Source organism: Rhipicephalus sanguineus, chromosome 4 (genome assembly GCF_013339695.2).
Source record: "Rhipicephalus sanguineus isolate Rsan-2018 chromosome 4, BIME_Rsan_1.4, whole genome shotgun sequence".
Lineage (NCBI taxonomy): Eukaryota > Metazoa > Arthropoda > Arachnida > Ixodida > Ixodidae > Rhipicephalus > Rhipicephalus sanguineus.
In genome coordinates this window covers 42785895-42807378 of record NC_051179.1, presented here as the reverse complement: position 1 = coordinate 42807378, position 21484 = coordinate 42785895, and the positions used below count along the sequence as shown (strand labels likewise).

The 21484-nt window shown below is 47.7% G+C and overlaps 1 protein-coding gene across 1 annotated transcript; it reads left to right on the top strand.

Annotated features, from left to right (window-relative positions):
- The first annotated feature begins 5049 nt into the window (after window positions 1-5049).
- Window positions 5050-21348, top strand: LOC119389831 (EMI domain-containing protein 1). Its single transcript, XM_037657228.2, has 11 exons — window positions 5050-5136; window positions 7795-7954; window positions 8661-8777; window positions 11250-11350; window positions 11591-11655; window positions 13747-13829; window positions 14646-14746; window positions 16046-16150; window positions 17875-17918; window positions 19136-19229; window positions 19605-21348. The coding sequence occupies exons 2-11, from the start codon at window positions 7851-7853 to the stop codon at window positions 19859-19861; spliced, it is 1071 nt and encodes a 356-aa protein (XP_037513156.1). The 5' UTR covers window positions 5050-5136; window positions 7795-7850; the 3' UTR covers window positions 19862-21348.
- The last annotated feature ends 136 nt before the right edge of the window (window positions 21349-21484 follow it).

Below are 21484 nucleotides of genomic sequence, written 5' to 3'. Positions count from 1 at the left end.
ATCTATCTATCTATCTATCTATCTATCTATCTATCAAATCTTCTGATATACGTGCACTGCAGCTCTCTTGGAAACGACCGCGCCGAGCGAGTTCTTCGTGTCGCCCGAGGACAAGCCCGGCGTGCTCAACTACACTCACGAGTGGCTGGACGCGGTGTCCGCCGCGCGAGCAGCTCGGATTATGATGGTCGGACCCGGCGAAGGCTCGAGTCCCGACTCGAATTCTTCCGACTTTGACCTGGAAGAACGGATTCTACCGGGACGTCCGCGCGCTCCTACCGAGCTTGCAGCTCCTCCGGCAGACAAGGAGACATTCCTCCTTGGCTCTGCGAATGCGACGAACGCGACGGACGCGTCTGCTAACCTCTCGGATGCGTCCGTCTCGCCGACAGAAGCGGAACCATGGAACAGCACTGACTATAGCGATTAGCGTAGGCGCGAACATGATTAGTACGTTTGGAGCTGTTGCCCAGTACCCTCCCCGTTTCATTTTTTAACATCTATTTTCGATTATCCTTTCTCTACCGTTTTTTTTTCCCACCGAATCACATTATATACGTGTCAACTACAGCTCACCGATCCTGAAATATTACTGCTGTCTATGCGGCTAATACTGTGCCCTGTATACCATTTTCGAGGGCTCTATATGTGTATCACCCGCGTGAAACTAACCCTCTCGTGCTGATTTTTGGGAAACCAAAATAAATCAACATCTCGAGCTTTATCGTGCTTCGATATCTCGATTCAGTTCGCGTCTCTTGCTGCAAAGAAGCTGCCTATTCACCGGATTTGGCGTCTGGTGGTCACGTGTGTCGCAACAACTAAGGCAAAGTTTACCGTCGTCATCGCGAATACTAATGCTACCGTGGTGGGGATGACATCATAATCATCACAGCTCTCCTATGATCTACTGCAAAACACTAAGTGTGCACCTTTAATACTCCTACACATTCAATGTTCTATAGCCCATATCTAGTCTTAAAGGTATGATGTGATCATAGCATTGACGCCCTACTCAACACTGCTATTAAGCTGTCTGATGCTGACTGGAACACGTGGTCCAAAGAAATTTTGTTAGCGCTTTTAAATGAAACGGAGGCGGGTCAGTTTTATCGAGCTGCACGCGATTGGTTAAGGCAGGGCCGTGACTTTCGTCACGGCTCACATTGACCAATCGCGTGCGGCTCGATAGAACGGACCGCCTCCGTTCCATTCAAGAACTCTTACAAAATAGCCCCCCTGATCTCCTTCCTGCAACTTGACTTTCATTGAAAAGTAGCAGTAATACAACACGTAATTCTACATTATAAAATCCGTGCTGTGTGGGTTAGTTCATGTGCGTTCACAAACAAGCTGGCGAAACTTTAGCGCATTGGGTCGCGCACTTAATTTATAATTGAATATTTTTATAAACACGAGAGTGGCCTGGCAGTCGGGTGACTCTGGCGCGCTCGAGAGCGATTCTGTCTGCTGCGCGTGCAGTCGAGATATTTGAGCTTTGTTCAGCTTGCTATTGGAAATAACAGATTTTCAGCGGTGGAAACGTATGTTGCATGCATGCGCCGGTAATTCGTCACATATGCGGCGTTTACTTTGGATCCTCCGGGCTAATGAAGGTGTCCACCAACACGACTTACAGGCAGGACTTGAAATCTACGCTAGCCCAGTGCTGAGTGAAGGCGAAAATTGTTATTTCTCAAAAGCATTTGTACGACTTCATTTCAAGAAGCGAATCCAATCTTTGAGAAAGGCACCGTCCGATTCATGGCCTATCCCCCTAAGTGGGTTGCGCCAAGTGTCTGAGGAACAACAACAACAACAACGACTTCATTTCCTTCAAAGAAGGATCGCGATTACAATCCTATTAAGCATCCTCGTTCGCCAAGGAAGTACGGCACTGAATGCAAACGTGCGTCAATCCAAGTCACCCTGCTCGCGCGAGTTTGGGATTAAAGGAGTACTGACACGACCTTTAAAAATTTTCGGATTGTTGCTCTAAATAAAAATACTGGAGTTGAGAAACCTGAAACGAGTATTGTGGTGCCGGGGAATGCATCGAATAATTGTTATTACCGCTCCTTAAAAAGACACTTTCGGTTTCGATATCGAGGGGCCGGCTTCTCAATGACGTGTCATAGCAGTGTGACGTCACGGGGACACATCAACTCGCGACGTACTAGCGGCAAATCTGTCATCTGCTCGTGGTGCACGTAAACAACGATGAGTGAATTGTCGTCCAGTGACCCCGACAGGGATTTCTGCGATGCAGGCTGCATGCAGGACGCACAGCTCGCCAACTCAGGGGAACTTTGTTGACTAGTCGGGATAATGTCCATTGTAGTGGGGCTGGCTTGCAGCTGCTCAGCGTCGAAAACTTTAAAATCCATGTAAAATATTTTATACGTGCTGTCTGACTCTGGTGTGTGGAGAGCGTTGATACTGTATACCAAGGAAATGAAGAACGTCTCTCTCGCGATGTCACAAAATCGTGTCAGTACTCCTTTAAGTGCCCTTAGACCACCGCCTACATATTAAGAGCGGAGCTGTTTATACTGGCCGTTATTCCATCCATCGTTCGCAAAAGCTAGGCCTAGCTTTGGCGGATATGTGCCACTGAAAGCTGATATCTGACAAGCATCTCCTAACATAGCATCGATGCATAGTGATAGTAGATAACCAATCAATAGCTAATCGGTAACCGTTGCATAACCAATAAATTCTAGAAAATGCTTGGATGTGCTTAGCACGGCCGAAATACATAGCCGAAGCCTAGTAACAGCCAATCGATAACCAATCAATAGCTAATCATTAATCAATCAATAACCAATAAATTCTAGAAGAAGTTTGAATGACCTTAGCCTGACCCAAATACCTGACTGACCTTGTTATGACCAAGCGATAGTCGATCAATAACCAATACATTATAGAAAACTCTTGGAGGAGCTTAGCCTGGCCCGAAAAATCCATGACCGTTACGTTGTGATAAGCAGTCGTTAGGCAATGAATAATTCATCAATGACTCGTAAATTTTAGAATATGCCTGGCCGTGATTACGCTAGCCATGGATAGTACAGTGTAGCATGGGGTGGGAAAGGGAAGTGATGGTGAGGAGCAGGCCGGTAGCCAGGGGGGTGTGTCTAGGAGACACCCCCCCCCCCCCCGACATTTTGATGGAGGTGGTTGATTTGACAAAAATGAATAATGAAAATGGGTGTTTTTCTCAAATTGTCAAGGCCTTCAGCAAGTGGCGCCTCCCACCCGAAAAGAATTCCTGGCTACGGGCCTGATGAGAAGGACGAAAAGGAGGAGGTGAGAGGGTAAAGCATAACATAGTCTTGTATAGTATAGTATAGCAAGGGAGTGGGAAAGGAAAGTTAGGGTGAGGAGGAGGGAGAGGAGGATGGGGACGTCACCAGCCCCATTGCTTCCTCAGTCTTCGCACCACTAGTGCGTAGCTGCCCCATTTTTTTGTAAATTTCAAGTAAACAAGAGCATCGAGCGTAGAATGCAGTCACGGTCAGTAATTCCAAACGCGGCAGCGCTCCGCGTGCGCGCCGCAAAATCAAGACAATCCCGTGCTCCTCTCAGGGCCTTCACGGTATCCGAAGCGTTCGTCGTGACGTCACCAGGGTGAATCTGGTGATGTCACCAAGAGCAGGCGCTGTCGATTGGTCGAAAGAGAACCTGTATGTCTGCTAGCAGGCAAGCGCGCTCTCTGCTTCACCTAGTTGTGTTACTCGGAGCACGGCGAGGAGAAGCAACACCCTCTAGACTAGAAGTAGAAGGTGTTGGGAGGAGAGACCAGTTGACGAACGAAGCGTAGCGAAGGAAAGAGCGAAGCGAGAGAGGGTCGCGTTCCGACCATAAAACGCGTGTCACTCCACTGTTACGGCATCCTTTTGAGAAATTCTCGTGGATTCGTTGTAGACTCGCGCATAACTGCTACACCACAACTAAATTTTGACCTCCGGGTGGTTTAGGGTCTCTTTAGGAGCAACGTGAGGCAGGAGGAGAAGAGAAACTCCACCAGAATATATAGGTGGGAGTGGAGGGGGAGACCTGGTTTTCTTGCCGAGGGATCAGTAAGTAATTCACGAACACCTATACAGGAGCGACGGAAGGAAATGCGGAAAGTGCGGTGAGTTAGTGCTCCGGCGTTCGCATTTGCTTTCATCTTACTTTGGTGACAATAAAAATACGCTATTCGTTCTTGAATGTGTCATGGATGACACTAGTGTGTCTTTTTTACCAGCCAGGCTAGAGCCACTTGAAAAGAAATGCACACAGCGCAGCGCGCGGATGCCGCACTGTTCGCGTGTCTTTCCATAGCGATAATACGTACCACGATACACACGTACATATACATATACTATTAAGGAAGAGCTCCACTGGGGCTCGGACGCCCGAGCGCGGATACAGACGAAGGACAGAGAAGAACGGTAGGCCCAGAGAATGGGTGCGGCGTGCATTTCTCTTCTTTGCAACACACAAACTATCCTAAGTAGGCTGCTGTATGCATGACGTTCACAGCGCCACTTGCCCTCCCCTCCCCACTCTGATTCACCTTGAACAAAGGCATACTTTAAGCTCTGGTTTCAGAGATGTGTAACTATGTATCCACGGAAACGGCGGGGATTTAGTGGAGTGAGACAGACGGACGAGCAGACAGGCATCTCCGTTGTTGGAGAAAAGGACGGGGACAGGCGATGGGCTGTCCCTCTTGAGCCCGAGCCGTCGCGTGAACGGATCAGACGGCGAGAAAGAGAGGGTGGGAAGCCTACCGAGACGCTTTCGTCTCGTGCACGTTAGAGGGCTTCTCATGCTTCCGAGAGACGCATTCGCGACGACGTTTCAAGGTTCCGTCGGGCGCGATGAGTCGACGCCGTCTCTGCACAACGTCAAAGCGTTCAACGGCTGCAATTAAAACTGGGTCGCCCGACGACGCGACACCCTCCATCTTCGCCCTCTGGCTGGCCTTCCGTGCATCTTCGGCGTGAAGGCTGTGTGGCTGCAGCTGACGTTCACGGCGTCACCTCTTCCGCTCCCTTTTTTCTTACGTTAAGCCGCCAGAGGGTCTTCGAAAGCACCGTTTCGAGAGCGACATCCCCTGGGGGGCCTTGCAAAAGGGTTCAATACGTAAGTGCACTCTTATGAAGCGATTCTGCGACCTTCTCTACCTGTGTCTTTATGTAGAAATTAGTGATAAACGGCGTTTTCTATTCTTTTGAATGCGTATAGCATTTGTTTAGTTGCCTCTCCACCATATGGACCAACCGACCGACCGAGGCTCTTTACACCTACAGGATCTAAGGAGGTGCCTTATCAACCACGTAACCTGTCGTAGGCTGGATGCGGTGTCTTATCGCCCGCACAGCAGTGTAGTAGATAGGATGCAGTGTCTTATCACCTCCACAGCAGTGGAGTAGGCCGGAATAGACGTTGTACTTCCGGAAGCGGTGCCGTATCGCCCTAATAGCGGTGTTTCAGGTCGGATGCAGTGTCTTACTCCCACAGCAGCGTAGTAGCCCGGATGCGGTTTTGTACTTCCGGATGCCGTGCCGTATCACCCCTCATAACAGGGATGAAAAATTCGTCAACACGGGGTGTCCTGGAGCCGACGTTTCGACAATCGAACTTGTCTTCTTCAAGGTTGCAACTCCTCGGCTCCAGCGACACCCCGTTTTGACGAATTTTTCACCCCTTCCAGCTTCCATTTTTCTCGGAACATCTGCCTTTTTTGCAACCCCATAACAGTGTCTCAGGCCGAATGGGTTGCCTTATCATCCCCACGACAGTGTCGTAGGTCGGGTGAGATGTAGAAGCGGATGTGCGGTATCCTAGGACCGGATGCCAGCGTCAAAGTTGGGATGGTCGCGCTGGTTCGCGTTATAGTGACGTCATTATCGTTCTCCTATTAACCGCGGATATCATGCTCACCACGCGAATTGAATTGCTTACGGCAAGAACAGGAGGTGTTTTATTGATATCACCTTCGCCCAGGGTGTCCGAAACCCGACAGCGTTTAAATATGTCCATATCCGCCACGCCATGCTTCCCGCCACGGGTGCAACGAACGTCGATGCAGTGGAGGAAAAGCAATACTGGTCGCGTGTGGATCAGCGTCGCTGTATTCAGCTTTCCCCAAGCAGTAGATTGCGCATGCGCTCCACTCTTTTGTAGCACCACGTTTATGAAACATGCAGATTCATCAAAAGAAAACAAAACTTCAGAAGAATACGACGTAAGCTAAAGGAGAAGGTACGGAATGCATTTTAGTGCGGCGTTACTTAGCCTACCTATAAGCTAGTGAGATATCTTTTCCGAATTAACTCGTGTACTTGTAGTTGTGATTGTGCGCATGCCTATCACTGCTCAGTTCAAGTGGTTCTTATGCTCATTTCGAAGGATTGTGAATGGCTGGTACTTATTCGAAGAAAGTTTCAGTTGGCAGTGAGCTCTCGACCAGTTGTGCACGGCTGTTCTTTTTGTTCCGGTGTCCATCTCTTCGTCACAAAGATGGACACATGAATTATTATGCGAAATTGCTGCCGTCGGCTAATTCGTGAGCTTCCTGCATGGAGTTCTCAGGGGCAAGCTGCTTCAAGGGAACTGAGCAGTTCATGACAATAACATCTAAATGCTTTTCACAATTCGCCTTTCACAGTCACGCCTGCCGGTATCGCACCGTTAAACCAGTGCCTCCCTTACTACAGTCGGGTACAATTTTAGAAGGCAGCGGCATTTCCCCCTCAAAGGCGGATGCACATGAGCCTCCACCAATAGGCGCGCACTTCAGATGACGTCATGAGCCAGACGGCCAGTGACCCCGCTAACGGAGAACTATTTCTTTAGTCGCGGAGGCAATTGGCTGCTGCGCTTCGGTCATCTGGGCGGGGCTTCTCCTGTCTTGTACCCGACTATAGATGCCTGCGATTGTACCCGACTATAGATGCCTGCGACGTCGCTCTCCTTGCCATTGAGTTGGGATGTCCACCGTAGTTCAGTGTAGTCTCCGCAAGGAGTGCTCGAAGCCTAAACTACTTCCGGTAGCGTCGGAAGTGACTCAATCCCAGTTATAAACACGGCGTCTACGGCGAACGCTACCTCCGGGACTGCAATAGACATTGCTTTGATCTCGGAGGCTGAAATGTTTGGAGCGTCCACCGCAACGAGCGCTCGCAGCCGACACCCCTTTTGTCGAGCGGAGGAGGACGCAATAGGAGAGGGCTGGGAACCAGCTTTTCGGCTCACGCCGTAGGCATCTTTCTAAAGGGGGCACTGGTTAAACACTTGTGCCTTGTTTTCGCAAGCGTAATCAACTGTGCGAGCGTCCTCTCCAAGGCGGCGCTACTAAACACACCCTACTAAGAGTTACCGTACGTGAAACACATATATACCAACTCTACATCCTACGCGAACATGAAACCGTCTAGCGGTTTTGCAATTAACGTTCACGCACGACCATTTCACAAATCCGTTGCCCGCTCTTCGCCAAATGTCTGACAGACCTAAAGTATATATATATTTTTTTTCATCTGCGCAAGCGGCATATTTGTTCTACGGACCACACGCGGTGTTCTTTATCTCCATTTTGATATGGAACAATCGCGCCAGTCAAATGCGTAGCTCGCCTCAGGCGTTGTCACGCCATCAAGAACGTGACATCACGCGATCACAACGAAAGAAACGCAAAAATATTGGAAGTTCTAGGTCGAAACCCTTGTTTTTTCCTTAGCACGAAAAAAAGAGTGCGTTTATTGCGAGAAAGTACAGGTTCTTTATGTGAACGCCCAGAGGAAGTCCTCGAACGACGAGAAGGGTATAACAGAGGACCCGCTGCTGAAGACGCCATGACCTTCAACCAGACGACGTGGCTACTCCTGCTGACTTGGATTGCGACCGCGACGCCACGGCTAGTAGCCGCCTCCGAGAAGGTGCTTCTGCAACGAAAAGGGTTAGTCGTATGCCATGCCTAGACGGTAGTAGTGTTTCACATTAGCCGGATTATGCGAACTGCGTGAGTCGTTGGAATCACAAGTAGTCGCGGCTGAATGAATCGTCTGCTATAGACGATCACACTTGAAGCGGATGACCGGCAAAAAAAAAAAAAAAGTGCAGTGCCTGGTGTCCCCGAAGTATTACGCGCGTAATAATACGTGGTTGTAATGCAAGACTGTTACGGAAGGCTAATTTTCGTACGCGATGTACAAGAGACGCGCAGCTATCTAACGAGGAAAGATTAAGAAATAATATACTTATCTCACACGAGCTCGACCGAATCGAGAGATGGTGTTTAAAGCATGGCGACCATGACATATTTTCCGAGTGTGCTATCCTGGATGCTATCAAATTTCGCCATCTTGTCAAATTTCGTAATGGTGGCATCTTAAGCCAATCGGAAAGGATGTAGCAGCCCTTCGAGCCAATCAGGGTCGACCAATGGCGGAATTCGACAACATGGCGGAATTTGACTATGTCCAGAATAGCACCCCGAATCTCGATGCTGGCGCTCGCAGTTCACAAAAGCGTAGCCCTTGAGATTTGCGGCCGTTGCTCAGAGGAAACCATAGCTACGATGAGCGTTTGGACACCGCCATATGTAGAGCGGTTGCGGATCTCGAACCGGCTTTCTTTTAACTGTTCGTTGCCTGTTCACGCAGGAACCTGTGCGCCTACCGCGTGATCCAGAACGTGACTTGCCGTGAGCGGAACGGCACCGAGGTGGTGCAGGTGAGGACCAGACCAGAATGCCTGACCGGCGACTGCAGCGTCTACACGTAAGTTGGCGGCGCTGCTGCTGTGACGTCATTTTTGTCACACTCCTTTAACATCGAATGTTCGTGCATAACCCAGTGTTATCGCACGCGACGCCAGATAATTTTATAAGAGCTTACTACAATGACGGGGCCCGTCATTTTAACAACTGCATTGTGGTAACGGGGCTAGAGGCATCATACACGTGCGTCGGCCGAACAGTATGTTACGAGGGCCCAAGTTACACGGGCAGACCCCTCAAACCTAAAAAAATGTTGCGTCACCTCACGGTTCGGCTGCCACAGGTATACAGTAATATGCGTATGTTAACTGCAGCCTCGTCACTATAGTGCGGTCGTTAAAGTCATAGGTTTACCCTCACCGTAATGAGGGCCAATCTTATCAGCCGATGACTGAATGCTGCAGGCGCAAAAGTAAAGAAATAAAAATAAAGGAAGAGCGTGGACGGGGCAAGAACGCGAAGCATAAGACGCCAGCTCTTACTCTTACTAGGTTTGTTTACTAGGTCTGTCCCCCGAAATAAAAACAAACCGACTGAACACATACAATCGTGAAGCAAAGGAAAAGAAATCTAATATGGTAGGATCCCAAATATAGGAAATTATAAAGGGAAAGTGACAAGTGGTAGTCAGGGAAGCATACTGTGTCACAAAATGCATTGATGCGACCCAATTTCTTATTACGCATGCGTAGACGCGATGGTGGCATTATGAAAAATCGGATTAGCGTACGAGTGCACCTCATTGTGCTGTCAAATGGGAACGCGCTGCCACTTTTAATAGATGCTTGTGTTCTCTTAGGCGCGTGAACGACCACTTTAGCGCACATGCAAGTCTTGCCAGGTGTCAAAAGAATACGCGATCTGTGTTGTCAGTTGTCACTTCTGACAAGTTGCAGCAAAGGTATTTCATCAGAAGATTCGGTGGTGACCATAGGTGACGACCATTCTAAGAGTAAAGAAAGTGCGCATGTGCAGTACAATTTTTTTCCCTCGCCTCTGCTGTTTTGCCTGGGTCGCAACGAGTGTTGTAAACTGGCAAGGATAAACTTTTGGGTGCATGGACCCATGTTGACCATGTCCCCCGTGTAAGTTTTTAAGTGAGTGAGGGTTAGATGCTTGTCTCTAGAGCATTATTTTTCCGTGTAACACCAACAAGATTTTTTTCTCTACTGCGAAGCTGTTTAGCAAATCGTTCCTTGGGAGTCGATCGCACAGAACTATCATCATCTTGAAGGGACACTAAAGAGAAACAATGAATCTGTTGAGATCAATAAATTGTGCTTCGAGAACTCTAATGTCGTTAATTTCGCCACCATAGGTTTTTTAATAGCGGAGAAAATCAAGTTCAAAGTTTCATTTTTAAATTTCGCGCAGAAATCTCCCCGCGTGACGTCACGGATTTCAAAGTATATTTATTGTATTTTGGAGCCATTAGCTCTACAAAATTACCCCGAACTTGGTATGTTAAGTCTACGGCCCCCTGAGAGGACAATGTACTTCATTTTTACCGATTAGGAACTACGTAGTCCCTAGTAGGCGCCGTCAAAACATGTGACGTCACGGCGAATGGTGCGGAAACTTCAAGGTGGCGTCGCCACCCACATTTTGTTTTTGCGCGTTTTCTCGCTTACTAAGCGTCTTCTCGCAGCAAGGGTGGTGTTTTTGGTATCGTGAAAGAGTACTTTACTCATATGATAAAAATCGTTTCGCTCTTTAGTGTCCCTTTAACGGGCATGTGCCACTGTGCGGCCACCTGAGAACGAGTACAGAGAGAGAAAGAAAGAGAGAAACAAACAAAGAGAGAAACGGAAAGAAAGATATAAAGAAAGAGAAAAAGTCTTGCCGAAAAAAATTCTTTACGATGCGGGATTTGAACCCGCGTACCCCCGATCCGAAGGTGAGCGTCCTGACGGCTCGGCTATCCAGGCACGCTAGCAGAGCATAGCATCATATCCTTGTATAGTATAGTGTAACAAGGGGGTGGGAAAGGGAAGTGAGCGTAAGGAGAGATGTAATAGTGAGGAGGAGGGGAGTGAGTGAAGCGTAGCACAGAAAGAATGAGAAAGAGAGAAATAGAGGGAAAGAAATGCAGAAAGAAAAGGAAAGAGAGACAGAGAGAACGTCAACGAAAGAGAGAGAGAAGGACGTAGAAAGAAAGAGGAAGCAAGCATAGCGTCGTTTAGCGACCACATACCGCACCACCTGGCCAAGCCTCGCATGCGCAGTAGCTAAGCCACGCCCACCGACGGAGACATCGTACGCAACCTCCATACCCTTGCTGCGTACTCCCGAGAAGGAAGCCGCGCATCTAGAAGTGTCGGTCGACGGGGAGTACGAGCGGCGACGGGTCCGTGCTTCGCTGTGCCAAGCTTTGCGCCACTTAGTGCAAACCGCCCGCAATTTTTTTATTTTTTTTGACGCAAGCTTGACTTGTCTTGATTCCATCTTTGTGCTGCTCTGCGGACGCACGTAGTGTTCCTGTCAGGCGACCAGTCTACGTGACGCGAGTTCGGATGCAGCAGAAGGTGATCTGGGGCTGCTGTCCCGAGTACTCCGGTCCGGCCTGCACACCAGGTATTTCATTTTCAGCTTTCGATTCGTTCGCCAGTCATGACCTGCCGTAAAGTATTTTTTTTTTTGGTACGTTTCTAATAACCTTCTAGACAAGGTGGGCTTTCCGCATTCTGAGCTCTCAAATTTTCTCTTCACAATAAATGACTGTCTCTCTCTCTCTCTCTGATATATTAATAAAGAGTGTGAACTGTGTGGGTGATACAGTTGTCAAATGGCGTTCAACCTACGTTTTCACTGCAGCGACACAGATACCTGCCCAGGCTCCGAAGAGAGGAGGAGGAGGAGACCTAAAGCGCAGCCTTCACGTGAGAATGACGTCCATAACAAGAACTATCTCTCTCTCTCTCTCTCTCTCCCTCCGATGCTTTACGTGCTAGTCTTCACAGTGAAGGAGGGGGTCACGTGAAAGAAGACTCTCTCTATCTTTCACGCTTTACATGTTAAAGTTCAGTCTTCATAGTGAAAGGCAGTAACGTGACTGAAGAACATTATGACGTTTTGACACTTGCTTCGACTCGTTCTGTTCTGTTAAGCTGCATTGCGTGTGGTCGACGAAGGAGCATCGGCGCTCAGGAATAAGCGAGAGAAGCGTAGAGTTGATGCAACTCCCAAAAACGTCTCGTGTCTCATAGTTTGCTTTCGTTTTCCCACTGACCGCTCCGAAGCGGTTTTGAGTACGGACACACGTACGGTCTCCAACTCGCGCCGAAGCAGTTTCATGGAAGCAGCTGGAAACCAAAACCTCTCCGTACCGCAAACTATATCACTGCATATACCCCGCGCAATACCAGCAGCAGTGCCCAGATTGTAATGCCCCGGATACGCTATATCACGTCACTTGGGCGTGTGAGCTCATGAGCGCCAACCAGCCAAGCGGGAAGCCTCGCTGTTTAGCGTAAACTCATGGGGTCATGCGGAGCGGCCGTCTTCTATACGGAGGGCGCCAAGTCAACCCCATATCTTTACTCAGTCTAACCAGTCCCCTCATTGTCTAATGTACAGGGTTATGGGAAGCCGCGGACCCCTGATGTTGCATTCGAAGAATGGTTTAGTTCCCACCTTTACCCCCGGAGAGACGGGGCCAAAGGGAGAAACTTTTTGGGTGCAGCGCTAAGAAACACACGGACAGAGACACATAGTAGACATGTAGTAGACCCCTAGTGCTCTTTCATTCCTGCACGCATGCTCCATGTGAATTCCCCTGCTAGCTAAACAACTTCTTCAAAGATTGTTTTTAACGCTGTTTGTCAGTTCTGGTAAAACGTGATTTGTCACAACGAATTTTTAGCAATTATGGCACGTATATTTGCACTTGTGAGGACAATAAAGATGATTTGTAGGTTAGCGCCGTCGTGTCTACTATGTGTCTCTGTCTGTGTGTTTCTTAGCGCTGCACCCAAATAGCTTGACCATGAACCAGCTCACACAAGCCAAAGTTCTAGTGCTAGTGCCAAAGGAGGAAGGCCGTTGTGAGCAGCACATCATTGCTTCATTTCCATTTTTGCATCCATTGAGAAACTTTCGTCTTTCGGGCTCTTCCAATTGGGCAGGGAAGGGGAGGGGGCTGTGGTAAAAAAAGCCGCACCTCCCCGAAGGGGATCGTGAGGAAATGCGAATGCATTTGGGTGCACCCGATGAGTGTGCGATTAATTAATGAAGAGAGACGAGAGTGTGCACGTAGATGCGTAATGCTCGAGTTGCATTGTGTTACACTTCGTCCTAGTGGTATAGTTGCCGCGAGAGATTCGACATCACCGACTTCCATCGCTATCAAGACACCAAAGCGCGCGCTCCCTGCATGATATATATAGGTCCGAGCGCGGAGAGGAGGAGCGCCCGAGCTCTCTCTCCGCCGAGCGAGCTCCGCGATGCGAGCGCCCTCACCGGGTACACTTAGGTACACTCCTCCTCTCCCTTACCCTCCACTGCTCGGCGATGCGAGCGCCATCACACGCCCGCGCGCTCCTCCTCTCCCTTACCCTCCGCCGCTCACCACCTGCTCCGGTTGCTAGGCGCGGCGCAGCTGTTGCTAGGGGCGAGGAGGAGCGCGCGCGGAGAGATAACACCTGTGCGCACGCCGGCCAGGGACGCAGGACAACCCCTGACTAAGAAATGCATTCGCATTTAAAAATGACACCCCCCCCCCCTCACACACACACCGACCCCCCTACCTAATAGAGAACCTTATGCACGGCTATGAAGCCAACGATAGCTCCGGCTTGGAGGACCCGCCGGAGTTAATAGATTGGTAATGGTTTAAGTTTTCCCTCTCTCACCCTTCGTTACGTTTGTACCATTCACAGTAGTTCTTTTATTTTAATTCCGCGTCATTGTGTCTTGGTTTGGACGTAGACATTCCGTGTATCAAGTTGCCGCTATATGGAATGGCGATGCAGGTTCCTGGAATTCCATGGACGTGGCCTCCACCGCGAGACCAACCGCCTTCGACGGTACCTTGCAACTGCGGTGGTGGCACTAGGTGAACATCTGTCTGTCTGTCTGTCTGTCTGTCTGTCTGTCTGTCTGTCTGTCTGTCTGTCTGTCTGTCTGTCTGTCTATCTATCTATCTATCTATCTATCTATCTATCTATCTATCTATCTATCTATCTATCTATCTATCTATCTATCTATCTATCTATCTATCTATCTATCTATCTATCTATCTATCTATCTATCTATCTGTCTGTCTGTCTGTCTGTCTGTCTGTCTGTCTGTCTGTCTGTCTGTCTGTCTGTCTGTCTGTCTGTCTGTCTTTGTGCGTGCGCGCGCGCGCGCGTGTGTGTGTGTGTGTGTGTGTGTGTGTGTGTGTGTGTGTGTGTGTGTGTGTGTACGCTCGCTCGCATGGTGTAGTATAAACTAAGCATGCAGAGTACTGATTACTACGTATGGTTAGTGATATTTGTACAAAATTGGGATTTTATGCCGTAGAGTGAGTCGGCAATAGAGTGCAGAGCTCTGCTTCGAACAACCTAACAGTTGCGTTATAGGTAGGCATTTCTTGCTGTTATTGGAGGCTCTGTCTGGCAAAAATTTTACAATTACTGGTAAACTCATGTCGTCTGAAGAATAAATTACGTGCGCGGGGAGCTGCTACTAGTCATTCTCGAGATTGCCGTTCCAGGTGAGCAAATGTTGATGGGGGGGGGGGGGAATGACTCTTCGATGTTTACTTTGGTTGCTTCATGCGGTTGCCGGGCAGTGTTTAAGCATGGGGCGTTTGCGTATACGGTCTGGGTAGCATTTCTTGGTGGTATTCTAGCGGCGAAAAATTCCCAATCTGCGTATTTTCGTTCAGGACGACTTCCGGAGCTCCCGGGCGCACATCCGGCGCATCCACGCCCGGTCCACCTGGTCCGCCTGGTACGGCAGGTCCAACGGGACCTCCAGGACCACCAGGTAAGAGGCCTATCGTGCAATGAAAAGGGCGGTGCGATTATTGTGACGCCGAATGGGCCTTCGATAAGCTCCGGCTCAACGTCCTCGCGCTCTGCCTTATCATCGATGACTTGGAGCGTTCTTTGCGATCTGCGTGAGGCACTTGCGACTATTATTCAACCTCACTTTACTATGCTTCACGGGTTCGATGAATGTCTAGAGTGTTGCACATTGTTGTGAACGCTGTGTAAATACGGGTGCCAGGTACAAATGGCTCTTGCTGACAAAGCGCCGTTTCATTCGAAGGCTCATTTCTTTAAAAAATGGCATTTGGCAGCGAATTGTCTCTAATACCGCGCAGAACATCTCCGTTCTGCCCAGGGCATGTCACATCGACACATCGTCAGCGATGACTGAACAAAAAAGTCACAGGGCCCCTGTGCGTTTTGCATTTGCTTTAGACGACTAGAAGTCGTCTTAAAGAAATTCTTCTCACTCAGTTGTATTGATAGATAAATTTCAGCTCACATTTGTCCAAGCGACGATGTCATCATGTGACGTCATCATGACGTCATATGGTGACGCCCAGGGGCGTAGCCAAGGGGGGGGGTTCAACCCCCCCCCCGAAATTTTTCAATTTTGCTTGCGTATATAGGCACGCACACATACATACACACGCACGAACATACATAAAGTATGGTTGAACCCCCCCCCCCCCCCCCCCCCGAAAAAAATTTCTGGCTACGCCCCTGGTGACGCCCTCGCACAATGATGATTTCTTGCATCACTCGTGTTGACACCGACGCCGCCGACGCCGACGGTGACTTTCCGCGTTTGGTGAGGTATCTTCGTCGTAAAATCGCGTCTTCTCATCTCCTCCCGACCTGGCCATCGCTTCTAAAACGAAAGGCGGCTCTAAAGTTGGCTTCTCCACACAAACTACTCTAGTGCAGAGAAGCCAGAGTTGACCAGCAGCTTTGCGTCGATTCCTGTTCCGAGAGTTAGTGGCTTGAGGTTGTGAAACACGCCTATTCCTGTAACCCGTAAGCGAGCGCGACGCAGCGCCATTTATTAGAGGGTAAAAGAAGAAAGCGTTGCGGTACTCTCAGTACAGCAACGTTTGCTTTTCTTCTCTGTTCATCATTAATTAATACCCGAGATACTTAGAAAATTCATATAATCAATTATTGACCAATCACCTAGTGTGAGTATGAGTCGTATGACAGGGAACAACTACAACAACAACAACTCAGTACAGTAACGAACGTAGTCCTACACCTTTCTATAACGCTGAGAAGCCCTGTTCTGCGGTTCGTGCAGGTGCCCCTGGAAAAGACGGTACTCCTGGTCCAGCGGGCGCTCCCGGGCCTGTCGGACCTCCTGGACCTCCAGGGCCTCCCGGTGAAGCCTCGACAGTGGGCCATGGTAACAATACGATGATTAACTTATGAATGAAAAATTATGCTGCACCGCTAAGCTCCTGGGCGTGTGTACAATCCCCAGTCACTGCGGCCGCATTTCGACGAGGGCGAAATGTGAGACCACCCGTGGACTTAGATTCAGATGCACGTTATAGAACCTCATGTGATTAAAATTAATAGGGCGTGCCCCACTACGGCTTGCCTCATAATATTACCGTATAGCTTTGGCACGTAAACGCCCAGAATTTAATTAAATAGTTAACCAGCCACTCTTACCTCGAAATGCTTCAGTTGGTGCTGGGTCATTCCATGCCAAACGTCCCAGTCATTTTGGCAACTATCTCAAATGTATTGAAAAAAAATCGTGCCGATTTATTACGTTGAAAACAGTGAATTGCTAGAATATTTAGGAGAGAAAAAATTTTTTGGTCTTGTGGGTGCCTTCCAAATTTACCAGAATGTCGTCTGGGTGTTGTTTGTAAGAAAATTTATTCTGAGAGTATTGTTTCTTGTTTTAATACCAAACTTGGTTTACATATTAAGCAAAGGTGTTTGTGTAAGCTGTTTAAAGCACGATAATATTAGTACAATTTTTCTGCCATATACGCCTCCAGGAATTTCGCCAAGATGATCTATGTTTGCATTTATTCCATTGCGATATTGCGCGTTGCATGAATATACGAGTAATGAATACTTACTCTACAGAAGGTATATTTTGCGATAAAAATATTTTCAGCCCCCTCAAGTTTCTAAACATTACGTGAAAAAATCACGAATTTCAGAAAATCGTGGTTTTGGTCCACGTTGAGACGCGATTTACACCACGTGGTGCTCCAACTAAAAATCGGCTTTATACCTCAATCGAAAGCAACTAAAGAGTTCTTCTTATATGGCAAGTTTTATCATTACAATTTTCGTTTTAAGGAAGAAAATAATTTTTGATGTTCGCCATTGATGGCTATCTCCCCATTTGGTCACATGGCAGCTTCCTCATTGATATTCGCAATTGCCGTCAATGGGGAACATCAAAAATTATTTTCTTCCTTAAAACGAAAATTGTAATGATAAAACTTGCCATATAAGAAGAACTCTTTAGTTGCTTTCGATTGAGGTATAAAGCCGATTTTTAGTTGGAGCACCACGTGGTGTAAATCGCGTCTCAATGTGGACCAAAACCACGATTTTCTGAAATTCGTGATTTTTTCACGTAATGTTTAGAAACTTGAGGGGGCTGAAAATATTTTTATCGCAAAATATACCTTCTGTAGAGTAAGTATTCATTACTCGTATATTCATGCAAGGCGCAATATCGCAATGGAAAAAATGCAAACATAGAACATCTTGGCGAAATTCCTGGAGGCGTATATGGCAGAAAAATTGTACTAATATTATCGTGCTTTAAACAGCTTACACAAACACCTTTGCTTAATATGTAAACCAAATTTGGTATTAAAACAAGAAACAATACTCTCAGAATAAATTTTCTTACAAACAACACCCAGACGACATTCTGGTAAATTTGGAAGGCACCCACAAGACCAAAAAATTTTTTCTCTCCTAAATATTCTAGCAATTCACTGTCTTCAACGTAATAAATCGGCACGATTTTTTTTTCAATACATTTGAGATAGTTGCCAAAATGACTGGGACGTTTGGCATGGAATGACCCTGATTTGAGCTGCGCGGTTTTCGTTTCGTTTTCTCCATTTTCGTTTTTCTCCAACGCAGGTGAAGCAGATTCCAGGGACTTCATTAGTCACCGCAGTGCCATGGTAAGCCTCCACCTTCACTTTCCTTTTTTCTCGTGGAATGCATGAACATATTTTAACAGTTACGCCATTATTTCGTCTCTACGTCTGCAAAAAAAAGAAAAAAGAAACTAATTCCTTGTTTGAAAATGTGAAAAAAAAAAGACATTCCGTTATGATACAGTCCGCAATGCCGGAGATGCAAGTCGACACGACCTTGTACGTAGCTCTAGTCCGTTCGCAAATCAAGTACCAGAGTCACTCCATATAGTAGTTTCAACGCTGACGAAGCTCCCCCGTCGTGCTATGGGAACGCTACATACGCCGCTCAAGATCGCCGCGCCGTGACGCCACCTTTCGCGGGAAGACATATTTCGCAAGAGGAAAGCACTGTGGCGGAGACGTGCATGTCTGGAAGTCCGAATGCCCACATCAGTGCTGCGTTTTTTTCTCGCCACGGCACGTCATCTGTGATGCTGTCCGAGCGATGAGATCAAAACTACTAAAGTACCCTGGCAATACGTAAAGCTGGTACTGTTTACGGAATCGCGTTGACGTCGTTGGCAGCTAGGTGATGCCGATGGCGCCGTACCGTGGCATTTTCATGAGACGGAGCGCGTTACTGATGTTATCGCCTTGCGTGACATTTTTTTTTGTTATTTTGCGGAAGAGAATTCGCCGTATGCTAAAGGTCGTCGCTGCCGACGTCTTTACATCAGCAGATGTCTATAGAATGCGCTCGTTAAAGGTATATAGTTCACTATGCGCTACAGGTTGGAGTCGGCGTCACATGATGACGTCACGAGCGCTGCTGGGGGGGGGGGGGGAGATAAGGGAATGGCCCTTGGTGTGTTGGTGGCGAAAACAAAGATAGATAGGAGATTCATAAAACCTGCTTCGTAGTTCCAATGATTGAAGAAAAAAATTTAAGAGATAAGCTAGAATACTACGATAAATGAAACGAAAGCCCATTGGAACGCGAGAAGACTAGGTGATAATTTGTCGGCGTCCCGTTCTCGAAGAAAATGCTCATAAGAATCACCAAATAATCACTACCATAATCATCATCACCACTGCACGCCTATCCGGTAAGCCAGTATTACGCAAATTGTAGAACTATCAACTGTCTGTTTTGTGGATGCTGTTTTTCCGATTTTTTTGTTGTTGTGTATTATTTTTATTTTATTATTATTCTTTTTTTTACTATGGCACGACGTGAACTTCGCGTAAACAATTTTCAGGGTGTCCTGGAAACAGTGTCGAAGTTGGCGAACGATCTCTCTGACCTTGACGAACGTGTGGACAGGCTCGAACGAGCCTTGAGAAGACTGACAGGTAATACGCGCCAGCGCGACTGCAATGCCAAGGGGTGTAACTGCGTCCATAATTTGTCCCAGACATTCAACTTCCGTTATGTCGCCACTTTACATCACAGCGCCCGAACGTTTGATTGTATTCGCTATATTAATGGCGTTCCTATAAGGGCGAAATGCAAAAAGAAGGAAGAAATATGCGTGCTTAGACTATATAGGCGCACGCTAAAGAACTCCAGGGGGTAGAAATTAACGCGGAGTGCACGGACCACGGCTATTCTAACACCGTGGCACGGACTATGGGGTTCATTATAAATCTATTATAGTTTTGGCACGTAAAGTTCAAGAATGTGATTTTTGCGAGCTCATACCAGCCTCCTTGTTCCCGTGTACTCAGATCTGGACGCAGGACCTCTGGGCGTTGGGAACGTGGATTTGGGACCGGTGTTTACGGAGTCTTACGACGGCCACCACTCGTTTGGGAGTCAGCCCGGTCCGCCAAGACCGCCGGTGGCCTACGAGGACGTGGGATTCGATACGGACGTCCTCCCCGACTTACGACCATCGACGCCTCCTGGTGGTGCGCCTTCTAGGCCCGACGTTGCCAGTGACAACACTTCGATGACTCGAACGACAGATGCGGCGAGAGATTGACGTCTGGCACTGACAGACGGACACAAGCACCAGCTATAGCAGACGACACAATTGACGAGGATAGAAACAGACGAACAAAAACAACAAAAAAGAATGTTTAGGGTAGTAGACCGACGTCACCAATCTGGCGTAGGCTTTAATAGACGTCGTCGAAACGAAATAACGAATCGCATCTGCAACATCATGGCGTAACTGTAACAGACACCGGCTGTAGGAATAGTATTTGAGTTCAAAGACATGTACGGACTCGAGGTGCGATATGCTTTTTTTTGCGTGTGTAGGCTTGCGTTTACGTTCACTTTGAACACTGCGCTAGTAGTACTTGAAACACATTACAGGCTGCTTATGTGCTCGGCGAGTGAGTGAACTTTTCACGCATGTAAATCAGCTGTACATTATGACAGCTCACAAGTACTGACTATGACTAACTGTCAAAAGCAGCTGGTGATGCCAGCTAACTCGGTTGTAGTAGAGAAAAATCTGTGAAAGAAAGAGAGGCAATGTCATTCAAACAAGTAAAGTACCTCTTCACATCTCTATACAGGCGCTAAGGAGTACTAAGAGGACGCCATGAGTTTCATAGAAATATTTATGAACCCGACTAGCGATAGATATCACGTGGCCACAGGTAGCAGAAACGTTGATGTTGCACGTTAGTCTTATCTGAATCTGTTTTGCAACGCTTTCTACGACAAAGTGATAAATTAGGCACTGTGTCAGAAAGGTGCTTCGCTAAATGATGAAATTCAGAATTCGTCCGCGCGTCATCTACTTAAGCTTGCCGATTTAACGTAACGATTTCAGCTAATCTTCTTTTTTCATAACCTGTCGCATAGCCGCGCCAACTTGCGGTGATCGGAAACTATACTTATATAACCTAAAGAAAAGTACCCGGTAGCACGTGGTCCAAAGCGTGAGCCACGAGCAGTAGAAGCGACGTGAACGTTCATAAAACGACGCGCGATATCGACACGTGAGAGAGGCTTCATTTGATAGCCATATCTTCCTACTGCATAGCGTGCATAGCCATATCTTCCTAATAGATTACGTCATATAGACGGTCAAATATTACTGAACTGTCAGTTCAACTGGCGCGAGGTAAAAGTATATGTAAACAAACGCAGAAAAGAAGACCTGCGATCATACTAACGCTGGATGCTAATCACTTTCGGATCTTGCTCGCAAAGAGCGCGAGCAATTAAAAACGATTTGTGTGACGCGTGTGTTTGGGGCACAAAACAGACGCGCTAACGACAACGCACACATGTACAGTACTAAACCGTGAGTAACTAAAAACAACTGTAATAAACTAATAAACTGGAATGCAAAAAGACAAAACACTTGTGTCCGCTGTCTCTCTCGCTCTCGCCGTCGGCGTCGAAAGGGCAGGTAAAATAAGGCGCACTAAGATAAATTATTTGGCGGGACTCGCAGATCTAAAAAGAAAAATCTCTGATGAAAGGTGCCAGGACGTTCAGGTTTTCCACCTAAACAAGCATTACAAACGTGTATCTATATGGTTTGTATCCATCAGCCAGCGCCGAATTTTCCGCAACGCGTGGTCCTTAACGCAGACGCGTAAGAACTTTGTACGAGGTCACGTGCGAGTCAGATCACTTTAGC